Raw genomic sequence first — 17125 nt, 5'->3', positions numbered from 1 at the left:
AAAGGAACACTCCGTCGATGTGGAAAGGCACTCTCCTTCGTTTATGATCCTCCTGGATATGCGCAACCTAGAGACAAATGTCTGGGTTAGCTACCAGATGTGTCGGGTTCTGGTGATATAACCGACATGTGAGCTCACGGCCAGTAGGACAGGCATGCATCATGTTGCATTTGTTTGCTTTGTTTGGGTGTGCATACTTGTTTTGGTCTGCCTATCTGATAAATTCTGTATAAGTGGTAATTGTGATATTTACTGTAACTATTCTTTAAATATGTTTGCCTTGTATTTCTTTGTGTTTGTGATTGTCTATCAGTTTTGGGTACTTTGGTAGTAAACTGATAATAATGATGAATTATTTTGAAAAGGGCCAGAGGCCGGGTTGAGTTTATTTGGGTCAGAGGCCGGGTTGAGTTCATTTGGGCCAGAGGCTGGGTGGTTTGATTTGGGCCTTAGGCCGTGATTGGTTGGACCAGTGGTAAAGGTTGGTTAACAATGATTTATTGGTAAGCGGTAAAATGCCTTAGAATGTTATGTTAGGTGAAAGTGGAAGCAAGGGTTAGAGTTATATTGTGAGTTGGATACCTTAGAGCGTTATAACCGAATTTATGGTTTAGTTATTTCCTTTAAGATTATATCATATCTGATTGTCGAGGTTCTAGGATCGCTTTCGGCTTTTCCGGGACCTTATTTATTATACATGTGGTCTCTTAACCATACTGAGAACTCCCGGTTCTCATCCCATACAATATTGCTGTTTTTCAGATGCAGGTCGAGAAGCACCACCTTGTATTCTAGAGACTCGGTTGAAGCGAAAAACTCTTCGGGCTCAGTGTTGTACTTCTACTCATATTTATATATGTATTTAGATTCTCCACCTCGTATTTTATGTTTGTCCTTCTTAGAGGTTGGTTCGGAGAAATAGGTTGTCAGTTTTCTGTATTGGCTTACTCTTGGGTTTAGTGGTATAAATGTATATATATATGCTCTGGTTGGTTTAAACTTCGCGAGTCAAGTCAGGAGCTTTATTATTTGTATCCTTGAAAATCTTCTAGTATGTATATATATATATATATATTTGCCGTTTTACTCTTATCCTATCCGGTTTACGTTTATCATCCATGTGAGCGTTACGACTTTTGTTTTAAACTTTTCTTCACAAGTTTCTAGTTAAAATTCCTTTCAACTATTATTTATATATATTTTTACTTTTAGAGGTCGTAATACCTTGCCAAAATGAATATATTAATGACATTTTATAAAATACAATTTAAATCCAAAATATCAATTACCTAATTTAAATCATATAACTGTTTATTATTTTTCTCATTACCTAAACTTTAATTCAATTATACTAAATAACCAATTATAATAAAATTATACCACAATATTAATTAACTTAACTCCAAATATTCATAAAACTAACTGAATTACTCTTAACGGATTAGTTTCTAAAAATAAAGAGTTTAAATTAATAAAATAAGTCATAACTGATTCATAATAGAAATTAGTTAAATTAAATTATAGAATTCTTTCTTATTTTTCAATTATTGAAATTATGCATATATTAAATTTTAATAAAATTACATTAGAATCTTGATTGATTTAAAATCAACTTATCTCCTAATCTATTTAATTACTTTTAGTAGAATAATTTCTAAAATTATAAAGTTCAAACTTAATAAGATAAAATCATAATTTATTCATATTTAAATTTTCAAAAATACGGAATGTTACAGTAAAAATTGGATCGGATCGGCTAGTTTGACCAAAAAATTGGTGAATCGAACTTTCAATCGGTCACCTCCAGTTCCAAAACTGTTTAGGGACGAAAATCGATAAAAATTGGTCAAAATCGGAAAAACCGATCCAACCGAATCACTTAAGAAAAAATTTTAAAATTGATCAAGATGTAGTTCGAATCTAAATTCTTTTTATGACTATATGTTTTCCTGCCTTGTCACTAAATTATATTATTTCTTGTTATTTTTTATATTAATTATTAATTATATAGTAAAACGTATAATAATTTTTTTAGATATTATTTTAAATTTATACTCACTTATATTTAAATTAATTATATTTTTTATTATTCATAATTATTAATATATTATTAAACATGTATAAATAAAAATATCAAATATTTTTTTAATTATAATATAATTATTTTTTTATGATTATATGATTTTTATTAATATTATTTTTTAATAAATACATATAGTATATAATAATATAATAAATATAAATTAATTAGTTAGTTATTTAGTTTCTTTAATGCAAAATTAAAATTAAAATATTTTTATTATAAAAAAATACTAAAATTTTATATACTTATTTAATAATTATCAGATTATAATTTATTAATTATAATTTGTTGGAATTTAATTATTTTTAAAATATTAATAAAAATATATAATCTAAATTTTAGTTTTATATATATATATATATATATATATATTTACCAAAAATAGAAGACTGGAACCCGCAACCTCTTAATTGAGTATGGAAAAACTATGCCATTTGAGCTATTACTCATTGGCACTAATAACTCATTAGTTGAACCAATAAACTAATAATTTAACATTCAATCATCGATTTAATTCCGTCACAATAACTATAGTCAAAAGTGCACTCAACTTCTCATTCAATTCCTTCCCCTCAAACTTATTCTCCATTTTTATTTTTTCTTTCTTTTCTTCTCCTGTCTATGTGCAGCGCACGATGATATATTAATGATGAGTACGTAGTACTAGTTTCTCTCTTTGTGTTTTTGTTTCAATTCTACTCTTTCTCTCCTCCAACCGAATATATTCTTCTCCTTCCAACTTCAACTATCACCGTTCATTCCATAAACTTTTACAAACCGAACCAAAGAAAGTGATGAGTAGTGATCCTCAAAAAGATTATATTCCCCCACAAAAAAAAAAAAAAAAAAAACTAATAAGTAGGATTCTCACATTGGAGTTCCATTCCTTGTTTTCTAAGTCATGCCATTTATATAAGAAGAACCTTACCAACATAAACACACTTCTTTAATTTATTCTCCTTTAGCCATTTTCTCTCTTTGTTCCTTTATATCGATCTTTGATGGAACGCGGTGTTCTTGATGGTATCATCAGTAGGTTGCTTGATGTTAGAGGAAGACCTGGGAAACAGGTGCAGCTTTCTGAGGCAGAAATCAAGCAGCTTTGTGTAGTTTCCAAAAATATCTTCTTAAGGCAGCCCAATCTCTTGGAACTAGAGGCTCCAATTAAGATATGTGGTATCTATTTCCAACCTCTGTTCTATTTAATTTAATTTTGTTTCTTCGGTCCTTCCTGAATTTTAGTATATAATAATGATCTATAGGTTTTTCTTGCGTTAATGAGTTTAAAAAATAAGTTTTCGTTTTAGTTTTTAGTTGGAATAATGATGGGGAGTCAACTTTATTTTCAGCCGCATGCGCTAGTCAATTACTTGTTTTAAATTTTAGATCTTAAGGACAAGTTTGAATAGGTATATAAGGATTTTTTTTTTTTTAATTTTTCTTATGAAAAGTTATAGTATTCACGTTTGCTATAATTTTTAAAATTAAATTATAACTTTTAAAAAAATTATTTAAGTGTTTATAAAAAAAAACGACTTATCTTATAATAATTTTTTTTATTATTTTTTTTAAAATAATTATTTTTAAAATTAAAAAATTAAATAAAAAATAATTTATGTATAAGTTACTTTTAATATAAAGTATTTATTGAATAAACTTTTTTTAGAAAGAGTTCTATAAAGCTATTTATCCAAATTAAGCGTAACTCACCATATCTAAATTCTAAATTTCAAATCGTAAATTTTAAATTATTTAAAAGTATAAAAAATTTTAAAATTAAATAATATTAATTAATTAAAAATTAATTTTTTGTATATTCTCTTTTAACTTTTATTTTTTATTTATCTGATAGTCCGATAAAAATAGTGGTTTCAAGCGAGAATTGTCGGAATTTTTTAAAATAAAATAAATATAAAATTGCATATATAGATACATTTTGAAGTATTTATTTTTTAACATTTTATTACTTATCTCGATCTCAAGATAAGACAATTTTTTAATAAGCTTATTTATTTATGACGCAATTTAAATGTATTTTGTTCTCACCTAGTATTTTATCCCATGTGCAGAGTAATACCTTGTAAATGTTTCTTGCTTATCCCATCTTTTCCAAGAACAAAATACATTTTTTTAAATAAAAAATAGAACAAAATACATTTATTAAAAAATTGTCGAAATAAGTAATAAAGTGTAAAAAAAGTAAATACTCCCACGTGTTTATACATGTAATTTTTAAATTTATTTTAAAAAAATTCCAGAATTGTCTCGTATTCGTATTTCAATATGGGACCTCTAGTTTGGGGATCGATCAACCCGTCTTGGACTCTTGGTCATATTTCCTAGTTTGAAAACAGAATAACCCATCCGAAGTTACTTTGGTTTAACCTATTAGAAAATGAAAAGTGAATTGACTTGCACAACTAAGTGTAAGAATTGACTCTATCGGTGAAGTGGTTAGGATTTAAGCAAAAATGGTAAAATCGGTAATAACGGATTTAACGATGGATAATTCTTTTCAGTATGCTAACAACATCGACTATGAGAATAAGCATATTCTAAACTGTTTTTCACTTTTTCTGATGTAATGTACCTCTAACTAAATACTCTGTTTCAGGCGTTTTACGACCTTTTAATTAAGGGTACCGGTTATTAAATAACTGTATTACTCTGATATCTTTTTTTTCCAGATTAGTATGCGTTGCTCCTGTTTAATTCATTAGTAGTAGTTTGTGCAATTACAAATATTAATTGGTTTGTAGATTATGAAAGTTGAATAATTATTTATGTATGTATATACACACATTTAGTTATATATTATTGCATTAAAAAAAAAAACTACTTTTTATATGCATTATTTGAATGGTTTTGAAAAATAAAGATAGAAAGAAAGGTGCACTTAACTGTTAATTTTAAGTAAAATTAATAGTTTAAAATTATAATTTAGTTAAATTTATCAAATTTCAACAGTTAAATTATTTAATAACTCGTAATTATTAATTTCATATAAACTCGTGAAAATTATTGCACATGGCTGTCTTTTTGCCTAGATCAAGAATTCCTTTCTAAAATTAAGTAGGAGCTAACATCTTATTACACCAACAGGAGATGTCCATGGTCAATATCCCGACCTTCTAAGACTCTTCGAGCATGGCGGATTTCCTCCTCGGTCCAACTACTTATTTTTAGGAGATTATGTGGATCGTGGGAAGCAAAGTTTGGAGACAATATGTCTTCTTTTAGCATACAAGATAAAATATCCAGAAAATTTTTTCCTTCTTAGGGGTAACCACGAATGTTCTTCTATAAGCCGTATTTATGGATTCTATGACGAATGTAAAAGGAGGTTCAATGTTAGGATGTGGAAAACATTTACAGATTGTTTTAACTGCTTGCCCCTGGCCGCTCTCATTGATGATAAGATAATATGTATGCACGGCGGACTCTCGCCGGACTTGCGTAATCTAAACCAAATAAGGAGCCTGCCTCGTCCGACCGAAGTCCCCGAAACCGGCTTGCTGTGTGACCTTCTTTGGTCTGATCCTTGTGGAGACATTGAGGGTTGGGGAGCCAACGAACGCGGAGTTTCATATACTTTTGGAGCTGATAGGGTCACACAGTTTCTCGAAAAGCATGATCTTGACTTGATTTGTCGAGCTCATCAGGTTTCACATTCGTCTATGGTCTTAACAAAAATATTATGTGCACACCAAAAATTAGTCTTTATTTATTTGTGTATAAATATAATCTTGTTTGATTTGATTTTAATGTGTATGTTAATTTTAATATCTATTTTATACTGTAGCTGATTTATTGATTAATTTCTGGCGTACATCTAACATAGTTCAAATCTTAAATATAGATTAATATAATATAATTGACCAAAATTCAAGCACATAGGCTGCTGATTTATATTTATATCTTTAAATTTGCAGGTTGTTGAAGATGGATATGAATTCTTTGCTAATAGACAACTTGTGACTATCTTTTCAGCACCCAATTATTGTGGAGAGTTCGATAATGCTGGCGCAATGATGAGCGTTGACGAGACACTTATGTGCTCTTTCCAAATATTAAAGCCAGTTGAGAAAAGGCCTAAGTTCAGTTTCGCGAGCACCAGCGCAGTTAAGTCTAGCACTCCGACCAAAATCAAGGTATTTATGAAATAATTTATTTATTTATTGTTAAGTTTTTATAAAGTATACATCTAAATTAATTTTTAAAAAATTATAGATTGAGTACTTTCTGTTTCAAATAATTTTTTATTCTCTATAATTTTCGAAAATTACTCTCTTTATACAAATTAAGTTTTCAGTCACTTTTAGTTAGATTTTTAATATTTTTATCAGATAAATAAGTTCGTAAAAAAATTATTATAAGATAATTAAATTTTAAAAAATATCACTATAAAAAAATTAGTGATTCTTTAAAATGATGAAAGGAACAAACTGTCTAATAAAAATAATTCTTAAAAATTTTTAAAAATTAAAAAATTATTAAATTAAAATATTCAATCTAAAATATTTTGAAACTAATTTAGATATTTATTCATTTTAAGATAAAACATATGTTAATAAAATTTGATCGTTGACGAACGGATTTTTGCTAGTAAAGAAATTCACAAATATAATCATGTTGTAAGTATAGTTTTTAAACTAACAAGAATCTTTTCGTACAAAAGTTTTGTTTGTCACTAAAGCAAACCTAATAAAAATAAATAACCGAAGTATTCAAACCTCGGGTCGTCTTCTCAAGGAATTGCAGGGAGGTATGATTTATTATTGGTTATGTAAAAAGATATGTTTTTGGGTTTTTGAAATAGGGAACAAGTAATTTAAATAACAAGAAAAATAAATTAATAATTAATAAAATCTCTTGGCAAGGTATGAGAAATTTAGGTCCTATCCTAGTTATCCTTATCAGGTGTGAAGAGAATTAGATTCTGCTCCCACTTTTAATTAACCCTTGCTAAACAAAGGAAAGTCAAGTGGTCAAATTAATTTGATCCTCAAGTCCTAGTCAACTCCTATGAAAAGACTAGAGTTATTGGAGTACAAATTAATCAGCAAAGAATTCCAATTTCAATCAACAGCAGAGTTTGACAACTCAAGTGTTATAAATTACTTAACCAAAGCCAAAAGGGGAAAATAAATCTAAATTGAATAAAAATGCCTTCAGATGGGAAGCAGCAGTAACATAAATAAAAAAAAAAAAATATTAAATATGAAATACCTCAAATTGCATTTAAACATAAATTTAAGTCCTAACATGGAAATGTTCATAAGCCAATTGGGCAACATAAATAACAATTAAAATAACAAAATAAATAAAAGTAGAAAATAAATTAAAGGAACTTTGAATCTCTGGTTGTAGAAGCAATCCTAAAATAAGAGAAATCCTAATCCTAAATCCTAAGAGAGAGGAGAGAGCCTATCTCTCTCTAAAACTACATCTAAATCCTAAAATTGTGTATTTGAAAGTGTGTTTTATGAATGAATAGGTTCCCCCACTTTATAGCCTCTAATCTGTGTTTTTTGGGACGAAAACTGGGTCAAAAACAGTCCAGAAATCGCTGGGGGCGAAATCTGCCATGCTGATTTTCATCACTGCGACGTGTCCGCGTAGAGCACGCATTTGCGTCCCCTATCTGTACGGCCACTATAGCAAATTATATATCAAATCAAAGTCCCAGACGTTAGCTTTCCAACGCAACTGGAACCGCATCATTTGGACCTCTGTAGCTCAAGTTATGATCAATTTAGTGCGAGAGGGTCAGGTTGACAACTTTGCAGTTCCTTCAATTTCTTGTATTCCTTCCACTTTTGCATGCTTCCTTTCCATCCTCTGAGTCATTCCTGCCCTGTAATCTCTGAAATCACTTAACGCACATATCAAGGCATCGAATGGTAATAAGAGAAGATTAATATTAGCAAATATAAGGCCAAAGAAGCATATTTTCAATCATAGCACAAAATCAGGAAGGAGAATGTAAAATCATGCTTTTTGTATGGATAAGTGTATGAAAGATTGATAAAATCCACTCAATTGAGCACAAGACAAACCATAAAATAGTGGTTTATCAACCTCCCCACACTTAAATATTAGCATGTCCTCATGCTAAGCTCAAGAGAAGCTATAAAGGGGTGAAGAGGAATGGTAGAATGTATGAAATGCAACCTATCTATATGAATGCAACTACATGCAGAATGCTTTTTCCTACTTGGTTAAAAGTAAATAAGCTCTTCAAGACAAACATAAATCAGATTTCACTAATTCAAATTAGACAATAAAAGACAAGTAAACTTGTAAGAAGTTAGCTCATGAAAGCAGGGAACATAGAATCAAGCATTGAACCCTCACTAGTAGTGTATATCACTCTAATCTCTCAAGTGTCTAGGGTTAATCACTCTACTCTTCTCCAGTCATGCTTTCTAAACTTTGTTCTTCATCTAACCAATCAACAAATATTTAATGTACCAATACAAACATCATGAGGTCTTTTCAAGATTGTAATGGGGCTAAGGTAAATGTGAGGGTATATATATGGCTAAGTGAGCTATAAATTGAATCCTTGATTATCCTAAGTTCTCACCTATATACACACTCTATATACTTTTAAATTCATGCCTTGCTACCCAAGATTCCCACTTTTGCATATTTCATATACTCATGCATCAACTTTTCTCTTAACTTGTATCACATATGCATTGATTTCTTTTCATTAACTTAACATTGTGGTAATTTTGTCCCCTTATTTATTTACTTATTTATTGAATATTTTTGGATTTTTTATTTTTTTTCTCTTTTTTTTATATAGAAGAATAAACATAACTTATCAATGTACATGGATTTTTTAATTTTTCTGGTCTCACATGAGTAGGTACCCAAATTCCCATAACACATTCCCTTATTAACCCATGTTCCCACGGTTTTCCCATACTTAATTAACACACAATCTCTATCTTAAGCTAACCACATATTCAATTGGGATAATTAATTATTTTTCTGCTTAAGGCTAGTGATGTGGTAAAATATAGAACAAATGGGATTTAAAAGGCTTAAAGTGGCTGACAAGGGTGATTTAAAGGGTAGGCTTATTTGGGATAAGTGAGCAAAAATAAGTGATGGCCTCAATCATATGCAAGCATGTAAATATACTAAATAGTGGACATATAGAATAGAACAAAGCAAAGATTGCAATCATAGGGAAGAAAACACACAAGAATAAAAATTTATGGTTAAATAATGTAACCATATAAATAAGCTCAAAATCTCACAGGTTGTGTGTTCTTAGCTTTTTAAACTATGTTCTAAATACAACTTCAAACAAGTTTTAACAGAAAAATTTTTTTAATTTAAATTAGTGAAATACTATAAAAATTTCTTGAAAAAGAAAATATTACTTCAACCAAGTGGTAAAATATGCATAAAATCAAATAAACATGCAATCAAACATGTAAATGCAACAATGAACTAATAAAGAAAATAGAATATTGGTGTTGAGAAGAGAATAACTAACCCATGGAGATTGGTATCGACCTCCCCACACTTAAAGATTGCATTGTCCTTGGTGCATGCTGAGATGTGCAGGTGGACGGCCTGTTCCAACTGGCGCTTTTTTCCGAAGATTTTGCAGATGGACTTGTCTATCTCCCCATGTAAACGTCTTCCAGTTCCCTTCCGGGTGGCCATCCTAAGAGAAAAAAAGGGAAGAAAAGTAACCCAGAAAAAAAGATAAGAAAATAAATGAAGTATGGGTGGGTTAATGCCAAATGATAAGGGTCTCATTTACATGGAAGCTTCAACATGTACGTGAGAAAACAATAGAAGCACATGGCATACCAGTGGTGCAAAATTTGTAACAAAGGGGCGGAGTGTGGGTAATGAAAGACAGTATAAGTTCATATCAATGCAAGAGGAATACCAGTAATACAAAAATTAGCATTGACTTGTGAATAATAATACCCAATTAGAATAAAAACAAGTCATGAAGCACCGGAATAATGCAAGAAAAGATGCAACAGTTGAATAAGAAAATTTAACACCAATGAAAAAATAATAAATTTAGAAAAGAAAATAAAAATATGCACAAAATTAAAATGCAATGAATGAAAGTATGCATATAAATTAAGTAAAATAGAATGAAAGAAAAGAAGGATGAGAAGTTAAAGAGATGAAGAAGAAGAAAGTAAGGAAGAAGGAAGAAAGAAATAAGAAGAGAGAAGAGAAAATTAGGATTAGGGAAGAAAAGATAAGATATATTGCCTGTTCTGTATAAGCTGTGCGTTGCTTGTGACGCTGACGCGTGGGTTACGCGATCGCGTGGTTGGCGATAAGTTCAGGTGACGCGGACGCGTGGGTCACGCGATCGCATGGTCTGATTTGTGCAATTGGCGCGAGTGCAGCCGTGCGTTCGCGCAACTCTCTGTTTTATACTCATTTTGCCAAATTTTGGGGTGACGCGTTTGCGTGGTCGACGCGATTGCGTGGATGGCTAAATTTTAAAAACGACGCGGTCGCGTGGGGCACGCGGTCGCGTGGTAGGGCTTGTTCTTCTAGCATGGTTCCAGCCCAGCTCCATCATAACTCTCTGCCAAACACCTCTTTACGTCGATTTTGCAGGGCCACGCGTTCGCGTGGGTAACGCGGATGCATGGGGAGGCTATTTTTCAAAATGACGCGGTCGCATGGGTGACGCGGACGCGTGGGCATGTTTGTTCCTAAGGCACACCTCCAGCCACACTTTCGCGTGACTCTCTGTCCAATTCTCTTTTCTTCAAAATGCACTGGTGACGCGGACGCGTAAGAGACGCTGTCACGTCGCGTGCGTGCTTTTTTTTTTATGCTGTATGCAATATGCAGAATGCAGAATGCAAATGCTGATATGGAGGTTATGAATAATTCCAGGTTCAATAGAATAAAACAAAACTTTAAAACAAACAAAAATGAAATAAAATTAAAATTTGAAAAGGAACGATCATACCATGACGGGTTGTCTCCCACCTAGCACTTTTAGTTATTGTCCTTAAGTTGGACATTTGGTAAGCTCCTTGTCTTGGTGGCTTGTGCTTGTACTAATCCTTGAATCCCCACCAATGTTTATAATTCCAATGGCCTCCGGGATCCCAAACTAGGCGTAGAAAGCCTTCAAGCAAGTTAAAGCACGTGACAAGGCCCCAAGAGTGTTGATTGCTGGAATGAATTTCGGGGTCCCAAACCTTGCTTTTGCACCCGTCTTCTTGTTGATCATCATGATTCCATCCGAGTAGCAAAAAATTTGAATTCTCACTAAAGCGGCCAACCAACTTCCTAGACCCATTCAGTTGAGCTTTACACCAATCTTTGCATTTAAACTTTGAGTTTTCCACCATATTGAATCTTGCATGACAACTCCTACCACTAACCATCTGCCTCTTACTCTTAAAGCCATAAAGAGCTCTGAGTTGCCCATTTGTCTCAAGCAAAGCATATTCAAGTGAGCTAATTAAGCTTAGAGATGAAAGATTTACCCAATTGAATGAAGGAATGGATTGTGATGGTTTTGGGGGAGAGGTCTCCAATAACTTTGGCAAGGTGGTTTCCAGCTCCATTCTCTTGGGCTCTTCTTTGACAACTTCCACCTCCTTACAAGCTTCTTCAATATCAACCTCTTCCTCTTGGTAGCTTTCTTCTAATTTGATCTCTTCTTCATTGATCACCAAGGGCATGGGAGGTTGTGCTTTTTCTTCTTTAATTTTCATGTCAAGTCCAATGGGAGAGGATTCAATTGTAGATAAGAATTCATCAATGATTGAATCTATCTCTTGATCAACCTCTTCAAAGTCTTCAACCATGATTTGCATTGGAGGTTGTACACCCTCCTCAACATCAATTTCAAACGTCTTTGAGGGAGGCTCTATAACTTGACTTTCCCATGGAGGTTCAGCATCTCCTAAGTCTTCAACCACTTCTTCCTCTTCAATAATTACAGCTTCCTCCACTTGTTACAGTACAAACTCATGCTCCGTACTGTCCATTGGAGTTTCTAGTATCTCCTTCATGCTACGTTCTTCATTAGATTGTCCACATGAAGCCATGGGGGTTTCTTGAGTGTCCGAACGTCGGGAAGGTAATCGATTTATCGCTTGATTCAATTGGTGAAGGGTTGCATGAAATTTATTCACTATTTCCTTGAGACGAGCCTGTGATTCTTGGGTTGATGGGTATGAACATGGTGCATATGGAAGTGGTGGTTGTTGGGGGTAATTGGATTGGAATTGGGGTAGATAAGAGTTAGGGTCATATGGAGGTGAATGGTGGTAGTTGGCTTGTGAGTGTAGTGGTTCAAAGCTATGTTGAGGAGGTGGTTTACAGGCGTATGATGGGGCTTGTTGGTAATTACAAGGGGGTCCACCATATCTATCATCTTGGTATGCACCCGGAATGGCTCTTGACCATAGCAAACTGGTGGAGGTTAGTTGTCACGGAAGGGTCCACCATAACTGTTGTTTTGACATGCATTGTGGAATTGTCGTGGTCGATGGTATCTTGGAGGGTGTTGTTGCCTAAAGGGTTGATCAGATCCTCGTGGCTCCTTCCATCTTTGATTACTTTGACCTTGATGCATGTTCCTGTTATAGCTTCCATTCCTTTCAACAACATTAGAACCAAACTTAAAGCGATGGGGGTGAGAACTCATAGTAACTAATAAAAATTAAAAACAAAAATAAATAAACAAGCAAAGAAAAATAAAAAAAATAAAATAAAATAAGAGAAAAGGTTTGAAAAAGATTTGATTTTAAGATTAGAAAAGATAAGATAAGTTAGGTAAGAGAAGATAAGTTTTTATTTTAAAAGGTTTTGAAATTTAAATTTTTGAATTTGAAAATTAAATTTTGAATTTTAAATTTTGAAATTTGAATTTTTGAAAAAGTCAACAATATAAGATAAAGATCTGAAAAAGATTTAAATTTTGAAAAGGTTTGATTTTTAAAATTTTAAATTTAAATTTTGAATTTTGAATTTTGAATTTTGGAATTTAAATATTGAAATTTGAAATTTGATTTTGAAATAAGATAAGATAAGATTTTGAAAAAGATATGATTTTTGAAAAAGATTTGAATTTTGAAATTTAAAACTAAGATAAGATAAGATAAAAAATTTTAAAATAAAAATCTGATTTTTTTTCGATAAAATTAATTTAAAAGTAAATATTTACAATAATCAATAATAAGGCATACGTTTGCAATTCCCCAGCAACGACGCCATTTTGAAGAGCGGATTTTTGCTAGTAAAGAAATTCACAAATATAATCATGTTGTAAGTATAGTTTCTAAACTAATAAGAATCCTTTCGTACAAAAGTTTTGTTTGTCACTAAAGCAAACCCAATAAAAATAAATAACCGAAGTATTCAAACCTCGGGTCGTCTTCTCAAGGAATTGCAGGGAGGTATGATTTATTATTGGTTATGTAAAAAAATAAGTTTTTGGGTTTTTGAAATAGGGAACAAGTAATTTAAATAACAAGAAAAATAAATTAATAATTAATAAAATTTCTTGGCAATGTATGAGAAATTTAGGTCCTATCCTAGTTATCCTTATCAGGTGTGAAGAGAATTAGATTCTGCTCCCACTTTTAATTAACCCTTGCTAAACAAAGGAAAGTCAAGTGGTTAAATTAATTTGATCCTCAGGTCCTAGTCAACTCCTATGGAAAGACTAGAGTTATTGGAGTACAAATTAATCAGCAAAAAATTTCAATTTCAATCAACAGCTGAATTTGACAACTCAAGTGTTATAAATTACTTAACCAAAGCCAAAAGGAGAAAATAAATCTAAACTGAATAAAAATGCCTTCAGATGGGAAGCAGCAGTAACATAAATAAAAAAAAGAAATCTTAAATCTAAAATACCTCAAATTGCATTTAAACATAAATTTAAGTCCTAACATGGAAATGTTCATAAGCCAATTGGGCAACATAAATAACAATTAAAATAACAAAATAAATAAAAGTAGAAAATAAATTAAAGGAACTTTGAACCTCTGGTTGTAGAAGCAATCCTAAAATAAGAGAAATCCTAATCCTAAATCCTAAGAGAGAGGAGAGAGCCTCTCTCTCTCTAAAACTACATCTAAATCCTAAAATTGTGTATTTGAAAGTGTGTTTTATGAATGAATGGGTTCCTCCACTTTATAACCTTTAATTTGTATTTTCTGGGACGAAAACTGGGCCAAAAATAGTCCAAAAATTGCTGGGGGCGAAATCTGCCACGCTGATTTTCGTCACTGCGACGCGTCCATGTAGAGCACGCGTTTGCGTCCCCTATATGTACGGCTACTATAGCAAATTATATATCAAATTGAAGCCCCGGACGTTAGCTTTCCAAAGCAACTAGAACCGCATCATTTGGATCTCTATGGCTCAAGTTATGATCGATTTAGTGCGAAAGGATCAGGCTGACAGCTTTGCAGTTTCTTCAATTTCTTGTATTCCTTCCACTTTTGCATGCTTCCTTTCTATCCTCTGAGTCATTCCTGCCTTGTAATCTCTGAAATCACTTAACGCACATATCAAGGCATTGAATGGTAATAAGAGAAGATTAATATTAGCAAATATAAGGCCAAAGAAGCATGTTTTAAATCATAGCACAAAATCAGGAAGGAGAATGTAAAATCATGCATTTTGTATGGATAAGTGTATGAAAGATTAATAAAATCCACTTAATTGAGCACAAGACAAACCATAAATCGTTATTATCAAATAAAAAAATCCATAAAATTTAACATTCTTCTTTACCAAATCTTAGTACATACATCGTCTTGATAGCAACTAAAAAGTTATATAACAATTACAAATTTATTAATTAGATAAAGATTGTCAGTATCGCCAGCCTTATGTAGTAGGTTAAGGGAGTCATCCAAGGTATGCCAATGGCTATCAGCCTGTTGACAATCGGCCTGTTAGGTCATTCGATCGGCAGTTGAGGTGTTTATGGTAAGCAGGCATTTGGTTGGTTTTGAGGTGGATTAATTGGTAACGAGTCGATCGGTTGGCGGCGGTTTACTACAGATGAAAAATACAAGCATGCTCAGTTTAATTCTTAGTTTTCTTAACAAGAGTTTATATATACTTTTCAATATACTAAAATTGTAAAGTAACACAAAAAAATGATGGTTGCTAACATTCACAACATTTGTTTGTTCCAACTTCAATAATTGTGGCTATATTTTGCTTTCATCATTTTGTGCAGGCATTTCTTGGTGGTAAAGTATGAAGTGTGTTAGCTGACAGAAATTTTTTGGACACCCAAAATCAATTTTGAGAAATTGGTAGTGTTCATCACTTCAATATTACGGAAGAATGCATTTGGTGGTATACCTTATGAGCTATGAAGCGAACAAACCAACAATATTAACAATTCCATATCAGAGTATAGTTGTGTTTTTTCTAATAATTGTCCATGAAAACAAAAAGTTGTAATAGATTCATGTAGATGTTTACTTATCTCCGAAAAATATATTACAACTCAAGATAGGACAACATTATTACTTTATTTGTTTCAAAATATTGTTTCTTTGACTAAATTTGTATTTTGAAAAATTAATTTATGATGAAATCTGTTAAAATATATAGTGATTTATTTCAATGTATTATTCATTTAGTTGAAGCAAGGGTTATTTTGAAACATGCATAGTGATCCGTTACATATAAACCCAAATTGAACTTACCTATAAATCGGAACTATAATAAATGTGCATAACAAAACCGCATGAAATCCAAATCAAATAAACATGCGGTTGAATCCTTCTAACAGACTTATCCTATAAAGTCAAATATCATTCAGAAGCAGTTACCACATAATTAGGCTAATATTCTCAATACCTCCGAGAATATCAATAATTGTCTTCAATATAAACAGCCATATAAATACAAAAAACTTCTGAGATGAAGAAGGTACGCTATTCACTATGAATATCATATCCTTGATCTGATACTCTTTCTAACTTGAGTTTTGGAGTACCTTTGCAGGTGCCCACCGCCACCGTTCCTGAAGAAGCCGATGTATACCTCATCCAATTCAAAGAGAAGTGAGTTCGATCGTTGAACAGGACGAGCTATACCTTGAAGCCAGTCATCTACCTAGGAACATTTGGCGCCCACCGTGGGGCCAAGTTTAACTAACCCCACCTTCGTCTCTTCTACCTTATTATCGCCACCTTTTTGCAGGTCATAACTTATGGCGGACGAGCCAAGCAACCCTATCCTCCCTCCACTCAAGCTGAACTATTGGTCATCAACAAGTCTTTACGAGTAGAAAACTAATGAATGGCCGACCTATTACATCAGACACAAAATAGCCAAAGTAAGGGAGGAGAACACAGGAACACTGAAAACAAGGATGATCACGACAAACACATGTTAGAAGCCAAGCTCATAATAACAACCTCCACAATGCTAGTGGTGAAAAGGACCAATCTATTTTAAAAAGACATCATGGATTTTAAATGCCAAAAAGTTCACCTTGCCACCAACACTGAAACCTTATGAAGGGATTGGCGATCCCAACATACATGTCACCAAGTTTTACACAATGATGTTCATGAACGGTGCATCTAGTCCAATACTCTGTCGTACATTTCCTACCTTTTTAGATGGTGCTACCTTGATTGGGTTTTCTAATTTGCTTGCAGGTTCTATATCAAATTTTGACGAACTGGCCGACCTTTTCGTCAACAATTTTGCCGCATCAAAGATCTATGTACACGATTCAAATTATCTCAACACCATAAAGTAAGGACAACATAAAAGTATTAAAGATTACTTGACGACGTTCGCCAAGGCAACTATGGAGATACGTAACCTTAACCAATAAGTCCTCTTGCATGCCCTAAAAAGTGGGCTCTGCCCTAGAAAATTCCAGGAAACTATAGTTGTTACGAAGTCGAAGACATTGGCCAAATTCTGAGAAAAGGCAACAAGCTAGATTGAAATATAAGAGCTTTGACAAATTTGGAAAACAAAGAGGGCTAACCCTAACAGAGAAAAGAAAAAGCAGAACAGATA

The 17125-nt window shown here is 32.4% G+C and overlaps 1 protein-coding gene across 2 annotated transcripts; it reads left to right on the top strand.

Moving 5' to 3' along the window:
• The first annotated feature begins 2595 nt into the window (after nt 1-2595).
• LOC112727352 (serine/threonine-protein phosphatase PP1) lies at nt 2596-15689 on the top strand. 2 transcript variants are annotated; one of them, XR_003165712.3, is made up of 4 exons: nt 2596-3259; nt 5186-5745; nt 6074-6234; nt 15312-15689. XR_003165712.3 is itself a non-coding variant. In XM_025777066.3 (4 exons), the coding sequence occupies exons 1-4, from the start codon at nt 3085-3087 to the stop codon at nt 15333-15335; spliced, it is 978 nt and encodes a 325-aa protein (XP_025632851.1). In that variant the 5' UTR covers nt 2762-3084; the 3' UTR covers nt 15336-15689. The 2 variants fall into 2 exon arrangements, 1 of the variants encoding a protein (XP_025632851.1); XM_025777066.3 differs by having other exon boundaries at nt 2762-3259; nt 6016-6234.
• Nucleotides 15690-17125: the final 1436 nt, after the last annotated feature.

Source organism: Arachis hypogaea, chromosome 12, assembly GCF_003086295.3.
Source record: "Arachis hypogaea cultivar Tifrunner chromosome 12, arahy.Tifrunner.gnm2.J5K5, whole genome shotgun sequence".
NCBI classification, from domain to species: domain Eukaryota; kingdom Viridiplantae; phylum Streptophyta; class Magnoliopsida; order Fabales; family Fabaceae; genus Arachis; species Arachis hypogaea.
Note: the sequence above shows the minus strand (reverse complement) of the source record. Positions and strands in the feature narration are given on the sequence as shown.